The following is a 25,080-nucleotide window of genomic DNA, read 5'->3' as shown; positions in this document are numbered from 1 at the left end:
ACTTCTAAGGCTGAAAGCCCTTTCAAAGCAATCGCAACACTCTCCTGAAAACAACCCATGTGAAACACATCCTGAAATACTCCATAAGCAATTGGGTTCCAGCTAAAACATTGCATGTTGTTAAAGGGCAATTGTGCTCCATGCACAAGGGAGGACCTCCTTGCAGCAACACCAGAGGCACTCCAAGGGGTCGGCTACTGGTCAAAGGACATTTAATCGAATACTAATTTTGCAAACTTTGTGTTTTGTTTGTTTTTAATGCAATGCAACTGTTTTGTTTGTTCCTGACATGATAAACAGGGCAAAGAAAGGGTCCCTTGGGGTCTGTAGTCCAACCCCCTGCTCAATGCATGGTCTCCCAGGAGAGCACCTGCAGCAGGAAGCAGCCTGGCCTCTCTCTTTGAAGACATTCGGGGGAAGGAGGAGACCCCAGCATCAGTCAGGGCAAAGGCCCCATTGCTGAGCTGCTCTTCACTGACAAGGAACTCCTTCCAATACAGTGGTTCTCAACCTGTGGGTCCCAAGGTTTCTGGGCATACAACTCCCAAAAATCCCAGCCAGTTTCGTTTACCAGCTGTTTGGATTTCTGGGAGGTGAAGGTCAAAACATCTGGGGACCCACAGGATGGCAACCACTGGTCAATTCAAGCCCTTAGGCCTGGCCCTCCAGGTCTGAAGGCATTCCAAGATGGGAATCAGGCCCTCTCTGGGGTCTTTCCTCTTCTAGGCTGAACCTGCCCAGCTCCCTCCACCTCTCCTGATATGGAGTTGTTCTCCCTCCTTCGTATCCCCCTTGTTGGCCTTCTCTGGATGGGCTCCCACTTGTCTACATCCCTAAAAGGGGCCCAGGACTCCAGGAGAGTGGTGCAGAACACAGTGGGACTATCACTCCCCTCATCCTGGACATTACAGTTGACAAAGGCAGGCTAATATATCCTTTGCTGTTGCAGCATCTTCAGCCCTCTCCCTGAAATGCACCCCATTCCCAGGTCCACCATTGAGGCCTCACTGGGAGAGAGAGGAAGGAAGGAAGGAAGGAAGGAAGGAAGGAAGGAAGGAAAGAAAGAAGGAAAGACGAAGGAAGGAAGGAAGGAAGGAAGGAAGGAAGGAAGGAAGGAAGGAAGGAAGGACAAAAGGAAGGATGGACGGAAGGAAGGAAGGAAGGAAGAAAGGAAGGAAGGACGAAAGGAAGGAAGGACGAAAGGAAGGATGGACGGAAGGAAGGAAGGATGGATTGAAGGAAGGATGAAAGGAAGGAAGGAAGGACGAAAGGAAGGAAGGAAGGAAGGACAAAAGGAAGGAAGGAAGGACAAAAGGAAGGAAGGAAGGAAGGAAGGAAGGAAGGAAGGAAGGAAGGAAGGAAGGATGGATGGATGGAAGGAAGCCCATTACCTGCCGTTCAGGAAGACCAGGGAGGTGATGCCAGACTGGCCATCCTCGGTGCTGCAACGGAGCGTGCCCTCAATGGCGTCCCACACCTGCAAGGAAGGACGGAAGGCATTAGGGAGGGAGGGATGGGTTCAATCCTCCCTGGACACCTGACCCTTCCAAGAAAGGGCCACCCGGCTTCCTCCTCTCGTCTCTTCAGCAAAGGCATATGTGGCTCAGTGTCCTCTCCTCTTGCCAAGAGCCAAACTGCTGGACAATCTAGTCCAGACACAGGCAAACTTCGGCTCTCCCTCCAGGTGTTTTGGACTGAGACTCCCACCATTCCTAACAGCCTCAGAGACTGGATGGCCACCTGTCAGGGATACTTTGATTGTGCTTTCCTGCATCATCACCGTCATCATCATCATAACATGTGGATCAAAAATAGGTCTCTACAGCCACCTACATATCTACCACCGAGACCCTACACTTGGGGGGCCATCATCCTTGGGATCACCTAAGTAAGTAAGTAACTAATAACACTTTATTGGTATTCCACCCTATCACCCCGAGGGGCCTCAGGGCGGATTCCAGCATATGCAAGCACAAAGGAAAACATTCAGTGCCTTTGTTGTTGTTGTTGTTTATTTGTTCAGTCGCTTCCGACACTTCATGACCTCCTAGACCAGCCTGTGCCAGAGTTCCCTGTTGGCCGTCACCACCCCCAGGGTCTCCTTCAGAGCCAAGCCAGTCCCTTCAAGGATACCAGCCATCCATCTTGCCCTTGGTCGGCCCCTCTTCCTTTTTCCTTCCATTTTCCCCAGCATCATTCTCTTCTCTAAGCTTTCCTGTCTTCCCATGATGTGGCCAAAGGACTTCATCTTTGCCTCCAATATCCTTCTCTCCAGTGAGCCAGTGCTGTACATAGACACCTCCAAGGTCATGTGGCAGACATGACTGCATAAAGGTAAAGGTAAAGGTAGTCCCCTGACATTAAGTCCAGTCATGTCTGACTGGGGTGTGGTGCTCATCTCCATTTCTAAGCCGAAGAGCCAGCGTTGTCCATAGACACCTCCAAGGTCATGTGGCCGGCATGACTGCGTGGAGCGCCGTTACCTTCCCGCCGGAGCGGTACCTATTGATCTACTCACATTTGCATGTTTTTGAACTGCTAGGTTGGCAGAAGCTAGGGCTGACAGCGGAAGATCACGCCGCTCCCCGGAATCGAACCTGCGACCTTTCGATCAACAAGCTCAGCAGCTCAGTGCTTTAACCCACTGCGCCACCGGGGGCTCCTCTTTTCCGCCGATGTGGTACCTATTGATGCACCGGGACTGTGGCGCAGCTGGCTGGGAGTCAGCAGCATTAAGATCACTACTGACCAAAAGGTCATGAGTTCGAAGTCAGCCCAGGTCAGAGAGAGAGTCCGACCAATTTGTGTAGCTTGCTGTCAATCTTTGCAGCCCGAAAGATGGTTGCATCTGTCAAGTAGGAAATTTAGGTACTACTTATGCGAGGAGGCTAATTTAACTAATTTACAAGGCTATAAAAATTTCCAGCAAGTGTGCAAAGAATGAGGAAGTACTCCATCTGTGTCACAAATGGACGGTGGAGTGACAGCTCCCCTGGTGGCCAGAATACCCTCATGAAAAAGCTGGAATGTTAAATTGCCTCTGTGTCTGTCTACACACGTTGTGTGTCTATGGCATTGAATGTTTGCCATGTAGATGTACATTGTAATCCGCCCTGAGTCCCCTGTGGGGTGAGAAAGGCGGAATATAAATACTGTAAATAAATCTCACAATTTGCATGTTTTTGAACTGCTAGGTAGGAAGAAGCTAGGGCTAACATCCCATCTTGTGGATTCAAACTGACAACCTTCCAGTCAGCAAGTCCAGCAGCTCAACGGTTTAATCTGTTGCGCCATGCAGCAGGGGGTTGGACTAGATCAGTGTTTCTCAACCTGGAGGTCGGGACCCCTGGGGGGGGGGGGTCGCGAGAGGGTGTCAGAGGGGTCGCCAAAGACCATCACAAAACACAGTATATTCCGTTGGTCATGGAGGTTCTGTGTGGGAAGTCTGACCCAACTCTATCGTTGGTGAGGTTCAGAATGCTCTTTGAGTGTAGGTGAACTATAAATCCCAGCAACTACAACTTCCAAATGTCAAAGTCTATTTTTCGCAAACTCCAACAGTCTTCACATTTGGGCATATTGAGTATCCATGCCAAGTTTGGTTCAGATCTATCATTGCTTGAGTCCAGTTTTCTCTGGAGGTAGGTGAACTGCAACTCCCAAACTTGAGGTCATTGCTCACCAAACCCTTCCAATATTTTCTGTTGGTCATGGGAGGTCTGTGTGCCAAACTTGGTTCAATTCCATTGTTGATGGAGCTCAGAACGCTCTTTGATTGTAGGGTGACTATAAATCCCAGCAACTACAACTCCCAAATGACAAAATCGATTCCCCCCCCCCCCATATCAGTATTCAAATTTGGGCCTATTGGGTATTTGTGCCAAATTTGGTCCAGTGAATGAAAATACATCCTGCACATCAGATATTTACATTACAATTCACAACAGTAGCAAAATTACAGTTGTGAAGTAGCAATGAAAATAATTTTATGGTTGGGGGTCACCACAACATAAGGAAGTGTATCAAGGGGTCGTGGCATTAGGAAGGTTGAGAACCCCTGGACTAGATGGTCCATGTGACCTCTTCCAACTCTTATTATTCTGATTCTATGACCCCCAAATTCCTGACAATTTCTGCAAAAAAGTGTGTCACCAATGTGAAGTATTTGGAAAGCTCTGACCTGGGGCCCCAAGGTCCTCTCCTTTTCTTGACCACTGTTCCTCACCTCCAGCCTCCCGTTGCTGCGTCCAGCTGCGATGAGGTTCCCCTGCAGCTCCAGGCTCCAGATGGAGCTCTCCAGGTCCCCCGCTCCCCAAGAAGGGGGCCCCGGGGCCCTCTCCATTGCAGGGCAGGGCTCTTCACCCAGGCTGCTCCGCCTGTGGCCCCACTGTCCCATCTCCTCCTGCTCCTCCTCCTCAAAAGCCCTGCAACCGGGGGCCGCGCTCCGTCCCTCCGGGGGTCCACGAGGGGCCGAGAAGCCCAGGGCGCTCAGGCAGTTGGGGGCCCCTTGCTCCTCGCAGGCCTTCTCCACCAGGCTGCAGAAGTCGTAGCCCGCCTCTCTCTGGCGGCCGCAGACAGTCCGGTGCCGGGGCTCGGAACCACCCGCCTTGGCCTGCTCCAGGAAGTTGGTGTCGATGAGCGACGAGAGGTCCGGCTGGTCGCTGAAGAGAGGGGGTTGCGGGGGGCTGCGGGCCCTCTTGCACAGGCGGGGCCCCTCCAAGGGATCCTCGGGGCCGCTCTCGGGGCTGTGGTCCCAAGCCTCTGGGTAGTCAAAGACCCCGCTGTGGTCTCGGCGGAGCCTGCAACGGAAGGGAGGTCATTATGACCAGATACAGCAGGCATGAGCGAACTTTGACACCTCCAGGTGTTTTGGACTTCAACTCCCACCATTCCTAACAGCCTCAGGCCCTTTCCTTAAGCGGCTGAGGGGGGAAAGGAAAGGGCCTGAGGCTGTTAGGAATGGTGGGAATTGATGTCCAAAACACCTGGAGGGAGTGGCCCAGGCCCGGGTCATATTGCAAAAACAGCAATAAAGGAAAAATAAGACAGTGAGTGAAGTTTGCAGAATTGTTTCTGAAATTGTGTGTTGAAGTACATATTTATCTGTCTGTCTGTCTGTCTATCAATGTGGGTTTGTGTCTATGTGGCAGCTTTCTGATTGCCTCCCAGTTCCACAAGCCACTGCGACCACCACAAACGACAGACCTGGACCAAACTTGGCACACATAACCCCAATGACGCACTTTACATCCTGGTGCAGTTTGGGGGAGGATGGACCACAGATTATGAGATTTGCAGTACTTTCCATCACTTCAGCTCTCACAGACTACTGCAGCCCCCACCATTGACAGATCGGGACCAAATTTAGCATACAGAGCACTCATGACCTACTCTAAATCCTGGTGTGGTTGGAAGGCGGGTGGACCATGCACAACCATGAAGGATGGGACAGGCAGTATCTTCACTCACTTCCTGAGAACATTGCAACCCACACCAATGAGTGTTCAAGACCAAGCTTGGCGGCATGACCCACTCTACATCCAGATGTGATTTGTGTAATGACAGACTATAGACGATGGGACTTGGAGTACTTTCACTCACTTCCTGAGACCACTGCGACCCACACCAGTGACTGATCAAGACCAAGCTTGGCGGCATGACCCACTCTACATCCAGATGTGATTTGTGTAATGACAGACTATAGACGATGGGACTTGGAGTACTTTCACTCACTTCCTGAGACCACTGCAACCCACACCAGTGACTGATCAAGACCAAGCTTGGCGGCATGACCCACTCTACATCCAGATGTGATTTGTGAAATGACGAACTATAGATGATGGGACTTGTAGTACTTTTACTCACTTTCTGAGACCACTGCGACCTACACCAATGACTGATAAAAACCAAACTTGCCACACAGAGCCCCCATGTCACACTCTACATCCTGGTGCGGTTTGGGGAAGGATGGGTAATGGGACTAGCATATGGGAGTTGTAGTTCACCCGCACTCACTGAACTCAGCCTACATTGGATCTAGACTAAACTTGGAGCACAGACAAACAATGCCTTTCTCAAATAACCTGGGCACCGCAGGGTCCCCAAACTAGTACACAAAATAAAAGGGAAAATATGTATGTGTGTATGTGGCTGGGCATCCACTTACACAGAAAATTTACTGTGTGAGTTGGAGTCCAAAGCACCTGTAGGAGGGCTGAAGTCTGCCCATGTCTGTATGAAAGTCAACAACAACTCAGAAGCAACCTTTATGAGATTGTGTCTGCACCGACGTACCCTTGCTTTGGAATGACCGTGAGGCAGTCGCCCGTCTGAGCGTCCCAGACCCGGATCTGGCCCACCAAGCAGCAGCTGACCAGCAGCATCCCATCACTGGCCAGGCATTCAATGTCCTGAGGAAAAGAAGGGAAGGAGCCGGTCAAGCGCATGAGCCATAGAGAAGAGGGAGGAACAGGCTGGCCATTTGGGGAACTCCCAGGATGGCTTGCAAAGTGAGAGCACCATCCTGGATTTCAATACAAAGCTGGAAAATAAACAGCCTACAAGTGGGAAAAGGGAGATCAGCAGGAACCAAGTTGGCCATGGCCTTCCTCTGAGTGTTCTTGACACATCCTAGTGTCTAGAACAACATCACATTACGCCATCAACTGTGCTGTCTGAATGCCTGATCACTGTCTCCCAAAGCAGTTACTCTGCTCCCAACTCAAGAATGGGAAACGTAATGTTGGTGGATAGGAAAAGAGATTTAAAGATGAGCTTGCAGCCAGGCTTTAAAACTGTGGCAGAAACACCAAGAGAGAACTGGGAAACCCTGGCCCTTGAGTGCTCTAACTGGAGGTCAGCTGTGACCAGCAGTGCTGCAGAATTCAAAGAGGCACGAATGGATGGTGAAAGGGAGAAACGTGCCAAGAGAAAGAAGCTGCATCAAGCCAACCTTGGTTGGGACCGCCTTCCGTCTGGAAACCGATGTCCTCCCTGCGGGGGAACATGTGGATCTAGAATAGGGCTCCACAGCTACCTACGGACCTATTGCCAGGACACCACATCTGGAGGACCATCATCCTCGAGCTAGGAGGGATTGCCTCAGTGAAGTGACTGCTTCAGCCTTGACCCCTTCCCGGCTGCTTACCATGAGGTGGCCCCTGAGGACCAAGGGAATGATCTCCGTCTCGGGCGGGGAGTAGCCGTAGTCGTCGCAAGGCAGGTCCCCTCTCCTCCGGCGGCTGTGGGAAGGGCCGTTCTGCCCGTAGTTTTTGGGGCACAGGACTTTGTAGAGGCAGAAAAGCAGGAGGACCAGCAGGATGCCGGACGCCAGGCCCAAAGCGGCCACCCTGGAGCGGAAACGGGGGAGAAGTGAGGCCAGGTGCAAAGGCAACAGGTCCAAATGGAGGGAAATTAACTGGCCTCGGAATCAATTCCCGGGGAGCGGATGTCTGAGCCTAAGTGTTGTACGTTATAGCTCCACTTTGGAAAAAGCTACAGTAGGCATGGGCATACTTGGACACTCCTTCCAGGTGTTTTGGACTCCAACTCCCACCATTTCTAACAGTCTAAGGCCCTTTACAAGTGAGCAAGGCAGCAAAAATGTCCCAGTGCGATGCTTGCAACTCTCACCCACTACTCCCAGGCTCCCCCGCCCTTCTCTCTCTCACTTGTAAAGAGTGACGTCTCGGTGGGCCTGCACTTTGGCCGTGCCTTCCGCCAGAGGGTCCACCTTCTCCGGCTTCCCGCTGCTCAACGAGAAGAAAGTCTGGTAGCGATTTGCATCGTGAGGGTGACGGGCCTCTAAGGCCTCCTGCGGGTCCAGGTACAGCGTGACCGGGATTACAGGAAGGATGCTGATGTATCTGCATTGAACACAAACAAAGGGAAAATAGAAGGGATGGCCGAGGGTGGGAGAAGCAGAAAAGCTTCACTAGACCATCTTAGAGGAGCACAACTGATCTGAAGAGTCCCTTCCTTGCAGGTAAGTGTTCTAGGTATGTGTTTCATTTTCAGGTTTGTGCTTTGTAGTAGCTAGAATAATAATAATAATAATAATAATAATAATAATAATAGTAATAATAATAATAATAATAATAATAATAATAACCTTTATTTATAATCCGCCCTGTCTCCCCAGGGGGACTTGGGGTGGATTCCAACAAAAGATGGCCCACATTCAATACCATAACCTATGTAAATAAAAATGTAATGTTCGTTTGTGGTATTAACATAACACTAAAACCACTGGACGAATGGACGCCAAATTTGGACACAATACACCTATCAGACCTACAAGTGACCATCAGTCATAAAACACTGAAAAACACAGTTGAAGGGACTAAAAAAGCCTAAAAAATTCATTTCAAAAAATTACATTACAATGCATGAGAAAAACCACATATATATACATACACACACAAAACGTACATACACAAATCTATACACACACACAAAACATCTATACACACACACAAAACATATATACAGACTGGGCCACAGCAACGTGTGGCGGGGGACGGCTAGTAAACAATAGAAACACATCAAACCAAATCAAAACAGTAAACAAACACCTTAAGACAAATTGCTAGGTTGGTAGGAGCTTGGCCTAACAGTGGGAGCTCATCTCACTCTCTGGATTCAAACCACCAACTTTTGGGTCAGCAAGTTCAGTTTAGTTTTTTTTTTTTGTTGTGTCAGGAGCAACCGCTCCTGTTGTGAGAGAATTGGCCGTCTGCAAGGACGTTGCCCAGGGGACAAGTTCAGTGGCTCAGCGGTATAACCCACTGCGCCACCGGGGGCTCCAATGTGCATTATCTGCCTTGATATTCTGGATTATATGGCAGTGTAGAAGGGCCCTAAGACAGTGAACCAAAGCCCACCAAGGCTCACGTTTAATAATCTGCTGCCCAGTCCTTTCCCTCCCTCTGCCCTTCCTTCTTGCACTGAAACACAAAGCTACAGCCCGGCTCTCTCTCTCTGTCCGCAGGTGCAGTGCTGCTCACCGTTTGGCCAGCGTGAGGTTGTAGTAGCTGAAGAGGGAGGGCCAGTGCCGGAAGGAGAGCCTCCTCCAGAGCTCCTCATCCTCAGCTCCCCAGGTCACCTCTGCCTTGGGGTCCAGCTCCGTCTGCCGGCTGCCGGTCCTCCTCTGCCGCTGCTGGACCTCCTCCTCTTCCTCCTCGGTCCGGAGACCAGCCTCCTGCCGACTCAGGGACTCCAGCGTCTGGTTCCTGGACAGCTGCTGAACGGGGTCCGGAGGGAAGATGGCGAGGGAGAGCTTGGCATCCCCGCCGGTGGGAAGGACCTCTCCAGGGACAGGCACCGGCAGGGCGGGCAGGCCGCTCTCTCCCAGGGGGCTCTGCTCCGTCACCTGCGAGGCCAGGTAGGGGCGGAGGCCCGCCGGGTCCGTGTAAAACAGGATCCCGATCCAGACCACGGTTCCAGTCTGTGGAGGCAAAGAGGCAGTGTTACAACCTTGTTCTAGCAGCATTTTCTCCTGAACATGCCAGCCACAAATGCAGGTGAAACATCAGGAGGACATGCTGCAAGAACATGGCCATACAGCCCAGAAACCGCACAACACTCCAAGGAGAGATCCCACTACCTTCCCAGTTATATTTGGTGAGAACAAAGTGTTGGAATTCAACCCCACACTGCCCAAGTCACAAGTCCTCAGTGAGGAATAGTAAGTTAGTTTAGTGTAGGTCCATGATGGCGAAACTATGACACGTGTGTCAGCACTGACACGCATAGCCATTTTCGATGACACACAATGGCATGCGGCCGCATACAGAGAAGATGGGGCCACATCCCAAAAGGACATTTCATCCTCGGCTCCTACACCAGCATTTTTCTATAATACCGAGATATAGGGCATTATAGAAAAAGCAGGTAAGTTAAATAATTAGTTTTTTGTTTATTAAATACAGTTATACATTGCAATAATATATTTTTGTTATTAAACTCTAAATATCATGAAATTATGGTTTTTTTCTCGAAGTGACACCCCACCCGAGTTATGCTCGTTTTTTTGGCAAGTATTGACACACCAAGCTCAAAAGGTTGCCCATCATTGGTGTAGGTTGAGGGAATTCCTTTCCCCCATGTTTCCTGTATGACAATTGGAATACATCTAATTTCTTCTCTTCTCTGCTTCTGCTCTCATTCTGATTGGTTGTTTAAAAGTATACTTTTGTACTGCAAGTTTTTTGAATCTGCCTTCTTATACTTTTAGTATGGAGAGTATGTGCTGTGTGCTTTGAGATCTCTCTCTGCTTGCGTGTCAGGAGAGATGTCGTGATTGGATGATTTTCCCTCTCTTGAAACCTTAGACGAGATGGGTGTTGGAGTAGCTCGGTTCTTTGATTATTAAGAAATGTAGTTAGTTCTTATTATTGTAAATAACTGGATTCTGCATGTTTGCTTCCTAAGTTCTGAATTCTTTACAGCCACATCACACGGCACTTCATGCTCTGCTTGCTAATGAGCTGAATGTTCAACTTTTGTTTCTGTTGGAGTTCAGCCAGGATCAGGGTGCTTTGGATGTGGGGAATGATGTTAATGGGGTCCAAGATGAGTTTCAAGATGGCAATGGTTTGGTCAGTGATATTGATGCAGAGAATGACCAGGAGATCCCTGTAGTTTCCTATGAGAATGTCCCTGAGGGGTGTGGGGATGATGGTGTGCTTTCTGAATTGTTATCAGAGAGTTCTCATGAGAGAGAACATGAAAATAGCTTGGCATGTGCAGAAATTAATGAGCAAGTAGATAACGAGCAGAGAGATAGACAAGATCAGTCAAAACAGGAGAGCGAAGCAATGGCTTCGGCTGTTCCAGTGTGCCTTCCCAGATTAGGAGAACTCTCAGCAATATGCCCTCATAATGCACTTTAATATTGAATTAGGATGGATTGTTGTTCCCTTGTTTCTCTCTGAAAAATCCGATCCAGATAGATTTTTTACCTGTTCACGTCAGCATATTTTCAATTTTAATCTATTACATTTGGCCCAGCCATTTTAAAACTGTTTATATGTCACTATTGATAGTTGTTTTGTTATGTGATTTATATGATTTGTATTTTATTGATTGCTTTATTAATGTTGTGTTATTGATGTTGTTTGATGTATTTTGGGCTTGGCCTCATGTAAGCTGAACCAAGTCCCATGGGGAGATGGTAGCGGGGTACAAATAAAGGTTATTATTATTATTATTATTATTATTATTATTCGGCGCTCTGCCAGGGTTTGACAGAAAACAATAACAAAGCCTCAAGTAAAGAGAAACCAATTTCTGACCGCTAGTGACCTAGCTAACGAGGGGATAAAAGTCTCAAGTTTGGAATGTGTAGTCAGATGAAGTATCATTTAGAATCACACCAAGTTTTTGTCCTTGTTCATGGAAGCCTTGCTTAAAAGATTCATGTTAAGATATTTGTTTCTTGTTATGTAGCGGCCTTGTACCATTACTAAATGTAAGCCATCCTGAGTCCCCCTTTGGGGGTAGAGAAAAGATGGAGTAGAAATACCAGAAATAAATAAATAATAATTGTTTCAAGGTTTTGATTCTTGAATTTCATGATTGTTTATCCAAGCCTTGGATCAATGTATTCCTGATTTTCTGGATTGTATTAGAGTTGTGTGGACTTTGCTTTTATGGACTTTGCTGAACTCTACCTTGGACTAATTTGTTCCTGCTTATTTTCTTACCTAAAACTGGGCAACTTGGAAGGCACTGAACAGACTGCGTTCTGGCACCATGAGATGTAGAGCCAACGTTAAGAAATGGGGCTACAAAGTGGAATCCATGACATGCGAGTGTGGAGAGGAGCAAACCACTGACCACCTGCTGCAATGTAACCTGAGCCCTGCCACATGCACAAGGGAGGACCTTCTTGCGGCAACACCAGAGGCACTCCAAGTGGCCAGATACTGGTCAAAGGACATTTAATCAACTACCAAGCTTGCAAACTTTGCGTTTTGTTTGTTTGTTTGTTAAAAAATGCAATGCAACTGTTTGGTCTGCACCTGACACAATAAATAAATAAATATTCTTACCTAATTGGATTTACCAATTTCTTTAAAGTGTTTTTGCTTTACTGTTTTTTACTTATTTTCAATAAAATAATTGTTTTTTCCTATTCAATGTATTTAAAGTCAGAGGATTATTCCTGTCCTGGAGTGCAACAGTATCCTGTTTATGTTTTTGGATGCTCTGCCCTATTTTAGGGTAGTTTTCCCTAACACAAAGAAGGTGGCCTTAATAGTGACGGCTCTCAGATTATGGAGTTCGTTCCCTAGAGAGGCTTGGCCTGGCCCCTTCCTCGCTCTCGTTCTGTTGGCAAATAAAGCCTTCCTCTTTTTCCTGCAGCAGAGCCTCTGAACCCTGGATCCAACTGCCTCCCACTCCCTTAAAAGTCCCTCGAATAACAGGGCAATACCATGATGAGCCTCTGGGCCAGCCGGGTCCGGGCAAAGAAGTAGATCACCCGCAGGCGCTTGGGGAGGCGCAAGTTCCGGAAGGAGGAGGGCTGGAGGGTGATGGTGTGCAGGGTGGCGGGGCGCATGGCCGGCTGTCGCTCATAGCGCTGGGAGCCGCTTGAGGGCTTGGCGGGGGCCACACAGGCCTCGGCCGGGAGACGCTTGTTCAGATCTGCCAGCTGCCAAGAGAAGGGAAGCAGATCGCATCAGGTGGCAAGAGAACCGCAACACCGGCATTGAGCATCTTCACTCAATGCAACATAGAAGAATGGTGGCTCTGGCTAGTAGACTATCCTTCCTTGTTAGTGCATGATATATGCATGGGGCATTTTGATGGGTCTAATTCAGGCATAGACCAATGTTGGCCTTCCCTCCAGGTGTTTTGGACTCCAACTCCCACAATTCCTAACAGCCTCAGGTCCTTTCCTTGCACCATCTGCATTCTCACAGACTAAGTCATGTTTAAACCACTTTCACAGTTTAATTGAAGTTTAAAACCATGCCTTACGCAAGGGATCCTAATTCCTGTCAGAAATGTAAAAATTAACTAGGTATTTTTAATTACAAAAATGCAAGTCAAGTACGGAAAGGGCTAAACGGATGCAATGACTCAGCAAAAGTTGTAGTTCAATATAAGCAGGTGTGCCTGTTGCTTAGTAATGCCTCAGTGTGAGAGGAGCCTGTGTGAGAGAATGCCTCACTGGGAGAAAAGTCTCAGTCTGTGAGAAGGTCTCACTGTATGAGGTAGGCTTTAGTCTGTGAGAGAAGGCCTCAAAGTGTGAGGAAGGTCTCAGTCTGTGAGAAGGCCTCACAGTGTGAGATAGGCCTCGGTATGAGAAGACCTCGTGTGTGAAGCTCAGTGTGAGGGCTAAACTTTATTTATGTCATCAAAACATAGCGCAACCATATAAAGAAAAGCCTCCTAAGGAGGATATAACATTGGTTTGTGTGGTTTTGTTCTTTTTATCACTTTTGGGATGCTGGTGCTGGGTCACACTGCTGCTAAGTTACTCTGCTGTACATTAATGGGGAGGGTCTTTCGTTAATAAGCCCACCTGCCAAACAATTTCTGGTCTGGGAAAAGGTGGGTTGTGGTATAATATACTATAATATTTGTTGCCCTGCTAAGCTTTCAAGACATTTGTGACTTATGGCAGGTTATAGACCAGGATTAAAGTGCAAAAGATGTGTTTGGTGCTGGATTTCTGAATGGACTCCCTGAAGTCACCTCCTGGTGACGCCAAACGAAAAAACGTAGCCAAGAAAGAAAATTCCACGTGAAAGGGCAGAATTTTACCTCCATCCGTCGAATGTCAATGGAGAGGACGGTGGTGAAAAAGAACATCTGGAGAAAGAAGTCGGACACCAAACCCACTACGGCAAAGAGGCAAAACTCCTGCAAGGGACAAGGGAGGAGAGGAGGGATTGTAACGGACACAATCCACGTGGTCAGCTCTGGCAAACATTTATTTATTTATTTATTTAAAACATCTATATTCCGCCCTTCTCACCCCGACTCAGGGCAGAGCACAGCATATACACGGCAAACGTTCAATGCCGGGACACAGATTCACATACAATACATAAACATTAAAAAACATTTATCAAAATATTAAAATACACCATTTAAAAACGTCCTAGTTATCCACGTCAAATCTAGTTGGCCTGGTCATCTTTCCTATTGCTGCTTTATTGCCCTGTCCCGAAAGCTTGGTCCCACTGCCAAGTTTTGACCATCCTTCTACAGGACAGGAGGGAGGGGGCTGGCCTGATCTCACCAGGAAGGGAGTTCCATAGCTGGGGAGCAATCACCAAGAAGGCCCTGTCTCTCGTCCCCATCTATCGCACCTGTGACGATGGCGGGACGGAAAGCAGGGCCTCCCCGGAGGGTCTTAATCCCCGTGGTGGTTCATAGGGGGGAGATGCATTCGGACAGGTAAATCGGGCCAGGGCCGTTTAGGGCTTTATAGGCCAAAGCCAGCACTTTGAATTGTGCCTGGTAGCAAACTGGCAGCCAGTGGAGCTGGTGTAACATGGGAGTTATATGCTCCCTGTATTCTGCCCCAATTATTAACCTGGCTGCCTCTCGTTGGACTATTTGAAGCTTCCAAGGAGTCTTCAAAGGAAACCCCATGTAGAGTGCACTGCAGTAGTCTATCCTAGATATAATGAGCGCATGGACCACCGTGGCCAAGTCTGACTTCCCAAAGCAGGAGGCATTAATCAATGCCCAGCATGCTTTCCATGATAAGATGACTTGCTACTTGACAAGTGAAAGATGGGGAAGAGATAGACCAGGGGTCCTCAAACTTTTTAAACAGAGGGCCAGGCCACAGTCCCACAAACTGTTGGAGGGCCGGATTATAATTTGAAGGAAAAAAAAGATTAAATTCCTATGCACACTGCACACATCTTATTTGTATTGCAAAAAGCACTTCAAAACAATACAATAATTAAAATTAAGAACAATTTAAACAAATATAAACTTATTAGTATTTCAATGGGAAGTGTGGGCCTGCTTTTGGCTGATGAGATAGGATTGTTGTTGTTGTTGTGTGCTTTCAAGTCATTTCAGACTTAGTTTGACCCTGAGCGAGGGCCAGGTAAATGACCTTGGAGGGCCGTATTCGGTCCCCGGGCCATAGTTTGAGGACCCCTGAGATAGACAAACTGAAGATGCTGAACGTGGAGAAATCTCAAACGACCTTCAAAAAATATTTGGACTCCTTTACTACTTTTCCACAACTCCAATGGGGGCAAATGTAAATTGCTGGATTTATGAATCAGACAAAACTTTTGAAAATAGGAAAGACTCATCCATCAGAAATACAGGCCCAATTCTGCAGCAGAGCAAGTTGCAAGGAAAGCACCCAACCTGCATAAGTGCCGCTCTCTGTTACGAAAGACCAGCAGCGCTCCAGGAAAGCCCCAATTCTGACCTCATTGGAGGAGAACTCCCACAAACTATAGGACACACACTGGTTTCTAATCTACCTGTTACTCATTATCCTGTTTTATCTTGGCATTCATAAATGTTGACGTTCAAAGTACATTCTAAGTTCGATGCTTCCTCTGTCGGGAGGGCTTGGATGCTGCCCTCCTGCTGGCCAAAGAGGGCTGGACTGGATGGCCCTTGGGGTCTCCTCCAACTCTAGGATTCTATAATACAGGCCAGTAATTCCCAAACCTAATCGAAAGTTGTCCAAAAACCGCTTCATGACTCTTTTGGTACTAATGTTGGAGAGTGGCCCCTGGTCAAAAAAAGGTTGGGAACCACTGGTATAGGCAATGCAACTTGCATGTGTTTATATTTGACTGATCTGCCCAGTTTGGCATGCTGTGCTCTAAGACCCCATGGCAAGGACCTAAGTAGTCTTTTGCTTTCTTAGAAGCACTATGATCCTTTCCTAGCTCCATCATCACTACAGGTATTTCAAAGCATATGTATTTCAAAGTCAACACTGACACTGAAATACAACACCGCCTGAGTTCTGCAAGTGCAGCATTCTTCTGAATGAAGCAGAGAGTGTTTGAGGATCAGGACATCCGTAGGGAGACCAAGATGCTTGTTTGTAAAGCCATTGTCCTCCCAAACCTGCTATACGCCTGCGAAATTTGGACTGACTACAGACGTCATATGCAACTCCTGGAACGATTCCATCAGCGTTGCCTCCGAAAAATTCTGCAAATCTCTTGGGAAGACAGGCAGACAAATGTCAGCGTGCTGGGAGAAGCAAAGACCACCAACATTGAAGTGATGGTCCTCTGCCATCAACTCCACTGGACCAGCCACGTTGTCCAGATGCCCGACCACCGTCTCCCAAAGCAGTTGCTCTACTCCGAACTCAAGAACGGAAAACGGAATGTTGGTGGATAGGAGAATTGACTGAAAGATGGGCTTATTTTAACTGTTTTGTATTGATTGTTTGTTATTGCTTTTATTACTGATGTGTTGTGGGCTTGGCCTCATGTAAGCCGCACCGAGTCTCTTGGGGAGATGGTAGCGGGGTACAAAAAAGATTATTATTATTATTATTATTAAAGCCAACCTCAAAAAATGTGGGATAGACACTGAGAACTGGGAAGCCCTGGCCCTTGTGCACTCTAACTGGAGGTCAGCTGTGACCACCAGTGTTGCAGAATTTAAAGGGACACAAATAGAGGGCAAAAGAGAGAAATGTGCCAAGAGAAAGGCACGTCAAGCCAACCCTGACCAGGGCCACCTTGTATCTGGAAACCGATGTCCTCACTGTGGGAGAACATGTGGATCAAGAATAGGTCTCCACAGCTACCTACGGACCCACCACCAAACCACCCCATCTGGAAGACCGTCATCTTCGAGCTATGAGGGATTACCTAAGTAAGTATAGGTATTTATACTCCATCTTTTCTCTGCCTTCTGGGCAAAGTGTGAGTATGAAAGCAACAATGGGAAAGCCTTCCTGCTGGTGGTTTCAGACTGGCCAAGATCTGGACAGAGGCAGCTGCTCTGGAGGTCCCAGGGCTCCCACTTCTCAATCTATTTATTTATCTACCCTATTTATACCCCACTTTTCTCAACCCCGTAGGGGACTCAAGGCAGCTTACATATATAGGCAACAATTCGATATCATGTAAACATACATGCATAATAAAATAAACATATGTAATAAACAATCATTAAAACATATTAAACCTTGAAACGCAATTAAAATCAAATTATCCACAGTCATAATCCATGGCCATTCCAAATTTTCATTGCACTATTCCATAATTCTCTAGTGGGTTACCAATTAGGTGCCAAGGCCATGGATCGCCTGGGTCGCAATTCCGCTTCCTATCTCTCGGACTCCTTGGACTCTGACTATCATGCCATTCTTTATCTCTGTGGCGGCCTTCAGAGGCTCAAGGACACAGATAAGGGACAGAGACGCAAACCCACTGCAATTTTAAGGAGCAGCCATTATGAGACAGCGCATGCAAAAGCTAGGCTCAAAGACATGGGGTTCTGACCAGCCTTGTTCAATCTACTCCATCTCATCAACACGGAAAATATGAAGACAGTGAAAGAACAGAGGAGAAAAAACAACACCACTGTAATTCCTGCTCTCCCAAGCACTCATCAGATTTAGGCCATGGGCCATCCCATCATAAATACCTTCCAGCAGAGCACAGACCCATATATGCAGGTAGTGAGAGGATATCTTCTCCACAACTATTTATTTATTTATTTAGCAGTTTTGTATACCGGTCTTCTCACCTCCGTTCGAGGGACTCAGGACGGTTTCCAACATCAATATTATACAGTCATTAAAACATCATATTCTAAATCACACTAAAACATTAAAATAGCAAAATACAGTCATAATTACAGTGGTCAGTCATCATCAAAAATCATTATTCATCGTCATCCATCCATATCACAGGATCATGGCTCATTCGTCGAATGCCAATCCCCAAAGCCAAGTTTTCACCTTTTTCCTGAATGTTAAGATAGAAGGGGCAGTTCTGATCTCCAGTGGAAGGGAGTTCCAGAGTCGAGAGGCCACAACTGAGAAGGCCCTGTCTCTCGTCCCCACCAGCCACGCCTGTGAGGCTGGTGGGATTGAGAGCAGGGCCCCTCCAGACAATCTTAGCAATCTTGATGGTTCATAGGGGAGGATACGTTCGGACAGGTAAATTGAGCTGGAGCCATTTAGGGCTTTATAGGTTAACACCAGCACTTTGAATTATGCTCGGAAGCTGACTGGCAGCCAGTGGAACTGGCGCAACAGAGGAGTAGTATGCTCCCTGTACCCTGCTCCCGTTAGTAGTCTGGCTGCCGCACATTGGACTAATTGAAGCTTCCGGGCAGGCTTCAGAGGCAACCCCACGTAGAGAGCGTTGCAGTAATCTAAACGGGATGTAACCAAAGCGTGGACCACCGTGGCCAAGTCAGACTTCCCAAGCACATCTCAACCCACTAAAGGATTTTCGTGATCAAATGCCGTGCTCTTTCAACCATAAAGACTTTGCAAGAGGCAAGATAATAATAATAATAATAATAATAATAATAATAATAATAATAATAATAATAATAATAATAATAATATTGTGGGATCACAAGCCAGAAAAAGTTACAGAAAATGAGCACATCAAGCTACTCTGGGACTTTTGGATTCAGACAGACAGAGTTTTGGAGCACAATACTCCTGACCTCACGATCGCATTAAAAAACGAAGTATGGATCGTCAATGTTGCAATCCCAGGTGACAGCAGGATTGAAGAGAAACAACTGGAAAAGCTGACACAATATGAGGATTTAAAGATTGAACTACAAAGACTCTGGCACAAGCCAGTCAAGGGGTCCCAGTGTTGATCGGCACACTGGGTGCAGTGCCTAAAGACCCTGGCCTGCACTTGAAAGCAATTGGTGCTGACAAAATTACCATCTGCCAGCTGCAAAAGGCCATCTGACTGGGATCTGCATGCATTATTCGCCGATAAATCACACAGTCCTAGACACTTGGGAAGGGTCCGACGTGTGATCCAATACAACAGCCAAAAGCGACCAGATGCCTGTCCGGCGATGGTGGAGAAACATGTCCCAGCACCTGCTGTGCGCCCACATACCTGAATGGCTGGGACAAGGGTGAAGTAACCAATCAGGATAATCCCCAGCTCCGTGGCCATGTTCTTCATAATTGACCAGCTCTCATTGCTCAAACCTGGGGGGGGAAACGAAGGAAGTCACAAGGAATGAAATCCAGGGATCAGGGGAAGGAGACAGCGATTCTGTTCTATAGCTTGTTTAATTACCATATATACTCAAGTATAAGCAGAGGTTTTCAGCTCTTTTTTTAGGCTGAAAAAGCCTCCCTCGGCTTATAATCGAGTCAAAGTTATTTATTATTTTATTGGGGGTTTTTATTATTATTATTATTACATTAATTATTTTACTCTGTTTACTATTATTATTACATTTACATTATTTTACTCTATTATTAGTATTATTACATTTATTATTTTACTCTCTTTATTATTGTTATTATTACATTTATTTTTCTCTATTTATTATTGTTATTACATTTATTATTTTTTCTATTATTAGTACATTTATTATTTTACTCTATTTGCTATTATTATTATTATTACATTTACATTATTTTACTCTATTATTAGTATTATTACTTTTTTATATTACTCTCTTCAATAGTACTATTATATTTATTATGTCTCTATTTATTTATTATTGTTATTACATGTATTATTTTTCTCTATTATTAGTAGTACGTTTATTATTTTACTCTATTTGCTATTATTATTATTACATTTACATTATTTTATTCTATTATTAGTATTATTACTTATTTATGTTATTCTCTTTATTAGTATTATGACATTTATTATATGTCTCTATTATTATTGTTATTACTATATTTATTTTTCTCTATTATTGTTATTATTACATTTATTATTTCTCTATTATTAGTAGTACATTTATTATTTTACTCTATTTACTACTATTATTATTACAATTGCATTATTTGACTATTATTATTTTATTACATTCATTATTTCACCCTCTTCATTATTATTGCAAGGATACATAAGCACATTTACACTGAAGAAGGTTAAAATAATGGTTTAATCAGAGTTGGGCAGTCTTATCTTAAATTAGTCTTATGTCAATATTCAAAAGCATTTAGCCTACTGTTGCCTCAATTAATGTTATTGTATTGGTTTCTATTTTTATTTTGAAACTGGCCATTAGCTGTTGCATTTCCCACCCTCGGCTTATATTTGAGTCAATACGTTTTCCCAGTTTTTTGTGGTAAAATTAGGTGCCCCAGCTTATATTCAGGCCGGCGTATACTTGAGTATATACAGTACACTTAGAAACTAACTTTTATACCTGATTACTGATGCTCTATACGTATTTTAGCACATACAGTTTGTGTAAGCCATCTTGTTACTCAATAACGGAAAGAGGGGTGGGATATAAACTGAACAGAGCAAATGTGGTGAAGTGATCTGAGTGCTGAACTACTTCAAAAGCCCACTCTGCCATGGAAACTTGCTGGGTGACCTTGGGCAAGTCACACTCTCAGCTTCCGAGAAAGACCACAACAAGCCTTGGAATGAATCATTGCAGACAGTGTGGTGGACTGATATGGGAACTGTCCAAGAAAACATGAGCAGCTAATGCAATTCTATTGACACTTGCTAGATGCACCAATGGCCTGGCACAATCCACCATCTTTGATCCATAATGAATGGAAGGCAATCGTTTCCACGCACCTTGCGCAATCCGCAGCTTCACTTCCAGGTCGACAGGCGTGGAGACAACCGATTTGGTGAGGACCAACACATTCTCCAGACCAATCACAACCACAAGGTAAGGGAAAATCTCCCTGAAAACAAAAACAGAGACATTCCTTAGAAACTTGGGTCAGGACAGTGTTTTTCAAACTGGGGGTTGGGACCCCTTGAGGGGTCGTGAGGGGGTGTCAGCGTGGTCACCAAAGACCACCGGAAAACACAGTGTTTTCCGTTGGTCATGGAGGTTCTATGTGGGAACTTTGGCCCAATTCAATCGTTGGTAGGGTTCAGGATGCTCTTTGATGGTAGGTGAACTATAAATCTCAGCAACTACAACTCCCAAATGTCAAGGTCTATTTTCCCCAAACTCCACCAGTGTTTACATTTGGGCATATTGAGAATTCATGCCAAGTTTGGTCCAGATCCATCATTGTTTGAGACCACAATGCTCTCTGGATGTAGGTGAACGACAACTCCCAAAACTCAAGGTCAATGCCCACCAAACCCTTCCAGTATTTTCTGTTGGTCATGGGAGTTCTGTGTGCCAAGTTTGATTCAATTCCATCGTTGGTGGAGTTCAGAATGCTCTTTGATTGTAGGCAAACTATAAATCCCAGCAACTACAACTCCCACAGGACAAAATCAATACCCTCCCCCAATCCCACCAGTATTCATATTTGGGTGTATTGGGTATTTGTGCCAAATTTGGTCCAGTGTATGAAAATACATCCTGCATATCAGATATTTACATTACTATTCATAACAGCAGCAAAATGACAGTTATGAAGTAGCAATGGAACTAATGTTATGGTTGGGGGGTCACCATAACATGAGGAAGCGTATTAAGGGGTCGTGGCATTAGGAAGGTTGAGAACCACTGGGTCAGGAGCAGGTGCCTTTAAGAAGAGGCAACGATGGAAAAGGTGCTTTTGTGGCCAAAGTGGGGAAAACGACTCACATTCTGAGATGATGGTTTCCACAAATCCAATAAAACAAAAATTCTCAAACTAAGGCTGGTATTTATTCTAAAATAAATACCCTTAGGAAGGCAGGCAACATATTCCGCTATAAGTTAAGGACACCTGTCAAAACAGAGTTCAGATGCCAAGGTTGTCAGCCAACAAGAGGGCAAGTCAGGTAGCTGGCTCTCAGTCAACATGGCGTGGATCCAAGGTGGCCTCAATGGCCCCATCGTGGACCATGCAACCCAAGGAAGCCCAGGCCTTGTGCCCCAGACAGGCAGCATTGTGTCATCCCAAAGTGAAGGGCACGGGGAGGGAAATGTGGCAATTCTCTTCCATGTTTGTCCAACTGTATCAGCTGTTTGCATAAGACGACCATGACGCAAGGGTCTGATGAAGGGCAGACAGGTCAGAGGAGGAGAACAGGCTGAGCACATCTCAAGGCCCTTTGTGAGAAGCTTATCTTGCCAAGTAATGTAGCATCTATGATTCTATGATGTTGAAATTGTATAATAGTAATAATAATAATAATAATAATAATAATAATAATCACATTTCTCCTGACGTTTCGCCTGCATCTATGGCAAGCATCCTCAAAGGTAGTGAGGTGACCTCACTACCTCTGAGGATGCTTGCCATAGATGCAGGCGAAACGTCAGGAGAAATGTCTCTAGAACATGGCCCTATAACCCGAAAAAACCCACAAGAACCTAGTGATTCCAGCCATGAAAGCCTTCAATAATAATAATAATAATACTTTATTTGTACCCCGCTACCATCTCCTGAGGGACTCGTTGCGGCTTACATGAGGCCGAGTCCACAACACAACAATAACAATAACAGCAATAATACAAAAAACAATACAAAACTCATAGCAAAATAAGAAAAACAATAATAACACGACGCATTTAAAAAACCAATGGCTGGGCCAAATGCAATAATTAAAAATTTAAAAAATAATGCTGGACATGAACAGGTAGCATGTAATTGGAATAAAGGTTCTGAAGAGGGAAGAAATGTGCAGACAATCCAAAATCATTATTAAAGTGCGTTTCAGGACATATTGCTGGGAGTTTCCTGATTCTGGGAAGGCACACTGAAACAGCCACGTGTACGATCATCTGGAGAGGCCCTGCTCACGCTCCCACCACCATCGCAAGCGCAATTGGTGGGGACGAGGGAGAGGGCCTTCTCGTTGGGGGCCCCTCGACTCTGGAACTCGCTCCCCAGGGATATTAGACAAGCCCAAACTCTGGCAGTCTAGCTATTAGGTTCTTGTGGGCTTTTTCGGGCTATAGGGCCATGTTCTAGAGGCATTTCTCCTGACGTTTCGCCTGCATCTATGGCAAGCATCCTCAGAGGTTTATATATCTGTGGAATGGCTGGGGTGGGGCAAAGAGCTCTTCTCTGCTTGAGCTAGGTGTGAATGTTTCAACTGACCAACTGACCACCTTCATTAGCATTTGAAGACCTGGCTGAGCCTGGGAAAATCTTTTGTTGAGAGGTGTTAAGATGTGCCTGCCTGTTTCCTCTCTGCTGTTTTGCTGTTGTAATTTTAGAGTTTTTTAATACTGGTAGTCAGATTTTGTTCATTTTCATGGTCTCTTCCTTTCTGTTGAAATTGTCCACATGCTTGTGGATTTCAGTGGCTTCTCTGTGTAGTCTGACATGGTGGTTGTTGGTGTGGTCCAGCATTTCTGTGTTCAAATAATATGCTGTGTCCAGGCTGGTTCATCAGGTGCTCAGCTATGGCTGACTTCTCTGGTTGAAGCAATCTGCAGTGCCTTTCATGTTCGTTGATTCGTGTTTGGGCGATATGCCAATGTTTATTCCAAACAGAATTCATTAATTCCCAAGTTGCTCCATAAGACACCATGTCCTTTTCACTCAAGTGGACATGAGAGGCTTCTTGGAAAGCAGGCAGCCAATACAGACATCTTGTTGTGGAATTCCTGCACCCAGGACATGAGGGAGAAAGCAGTTCAGTGGGGCCCAACCCAACATTCTTGGCACTGGTTAAGCTGGGCTAAAAGACTTACCCTCCATTGAGTGTTGGCGTCAGGCCAAAGAGAGTGCACAGGCCAACGGACATGAGCAGGGAGCTGAGAACCGTCACGACAGCAGCCAACGCCAGGCCCCATTTGGACTTCACCATGTCAATCTTGCCTGAGGAAGAGAACATCAGATGGTGTCCACAGGAAGAAGTTTCATCCCAGCCCCTCAGATAAAGGAGACCCAATGATCTAGGACAGGCGTGGCCAAACTTCAGCCCTCCAGGTGTCTTGAGCCGCAACTCCCACAATTCCTAACAACCTGTAGGCTGTTAGGAACTGTGGGAGTTGAAGTCCAAAACACCTGGAGGACCAAAGTTTGCCCATGCCTTCTCTAAGGTGAAACACCTTCAAAGTTGCTCTCGGAAAGAACAACGTAAAACCCCAAAGGCTGCAAAAAAGTGAGAGATGCAACCGAGCCCCAAAAGGCCTCAGCTCTGAACCAAAGAGGATTTCAACTCTATTTCCATCCAGCCTCTCTGCTCAAATAAGCCATAGAAGGTCTCCTCCTCCAGCTGGATTCCAAGAACAGGCCCAGATCCTCCTCATAAGTACCTGTGCAATTGTCCATTGTAGGATTTACAAATTAGATGAATGGCACTAAAAGTAGAAATGTGCTTTTACAGTATTATGTAAAGTGAGTAGAGTAATACGGGATTAAAATCAAGAGACAGTGAGTGTGAGGTTTGTAGGATTGTCTGTGTTTGTAGGTTAGTATAGTATGTGCATCAATGTTGTTGTAGGCATGTGTTTTGTAAGTGTGCCTGCATCTGAAGTAGGCCTGTAGTATGTCGCAGTGTCATAGGTAGCTTTGAGACGGTTGAACAGAAGCTCTCCAAAGCTCTAGGTGCTCTTACTGCCTATTATAGGGAAAACCAGCTGATCCCTAACCCATCTAGAACACAGACATGTGCTTTTCACCTCAAGAACAAACAAGCATCCCGAGCTCTGAGGATCACCTGGGAAGGAATCCCACTGGAGCATTGCAGCGCACCCAAATACCTGGGAGTCACTCTGGACCGTGCTCTGACCTACAAGAAGCACTGCCTGAACATCAAGCAAAAAGTGGGCGCTAAAAACAATATCATACAAAAACTGACTGGCACAACCTGGGGATCACAACCAGACACAGTGACATCTGCCCTCGTGCTACGCTACTCTGCTGCTGAGTATGCATGCCCAGTGTGGAACACATCTCACCACGCTAAATGAGTGGATGTGGCTCTTAATGAGACATGCTGCATTATCACGGGGTGTCTGCACCCTACACCACTAGAGAAATTACAATGCTTAGCCGGTATTGCACCACCT

At 46.1% G+C, this 25,080-nt stretch overlaps 1 protein-coding gene across 2 annotated transcripts in view; it reads right to left on the bottom strand.

Moving 5' to 3' along the window:
• The window catches only part of SCAP (SREBF chaperone), a 91,291-nt gene that overhangs the window by 8,148 nt on the left and 58,063 nt on the right, over nucleotides 1-25,080 (bottom strand). For both annotated transcript variants that reach the window (XM_067470427.1, XM_067470426.1), the window contains 11 exons: nucleotides 23,758-23,884; nucleotides 20,736-20,848; nucleotides 19,068-19,162; nucleotides 13,774-13,872; nucleotides 12,437-12,655; nucleotides 9,006-9,445; nucleotides 7,671-7,865; nucleotides 7,148-7,349; nucleotides 6,295-6,410; nucleotides 4,226-4,799; nucleotides 1,392-1,477 (listed from right to left, as the gene is read on the bottom strand). In XM_067470427.1, the coding sequence (XP_067326528.1) occupies nucleotides 1,392-1,477; nucleotides 4,226-4,799; nucleotides 6,295-6,410; nucleotides 7,148-7,349; nucleotides 7,671-7,865; nucleotides 9,006-9,445; nucleotides 12,437-12,655; nucleotides 13,774-13,872; nucleotides 19,068-19,162; nucleotides 20,736-20,848; nucleotides 23,758-23,884 (2,266 nt within the window). The remainder of the gene's footprint in view (nucleotides 1-1,391; nucleotides 1,478-4,225; nucleotides 4,800-6,294; nucleotides 6,411-7,147; nucleotides 7,350-7,670; nucleotides 7,866-9,005; nucleotides 9,446-12,436; nucleotides 12,656-13,773; nucleotides 13,873-19,067; nucleotides 19,163-20,735; nucleotides 20,849-23,757; nucleotides 23,885-25,080) is intronic.

The sequence above is a fragment of the Anolis sagrei genome, chromosome 6 (genome assembly GCF_037176765.1).
Source record: "Anolis sagrei isolate rAnoSag1 chromosome 6, rAnoSag1.mat, whole genome shotgun sequence".
In the NCBI taxonomy this organism is placed as follows: domain Eukaryota; kingdom Metazoa; phylum Chordata; class Lepidosauria; order Squamata; family Dactyloidae; genus Anolis; species Anolis sagrei.
Note: the sequence above shows the minus strand (reverse complement) of the source record. Positions and strands in the feature narration are given on the sequence as shown.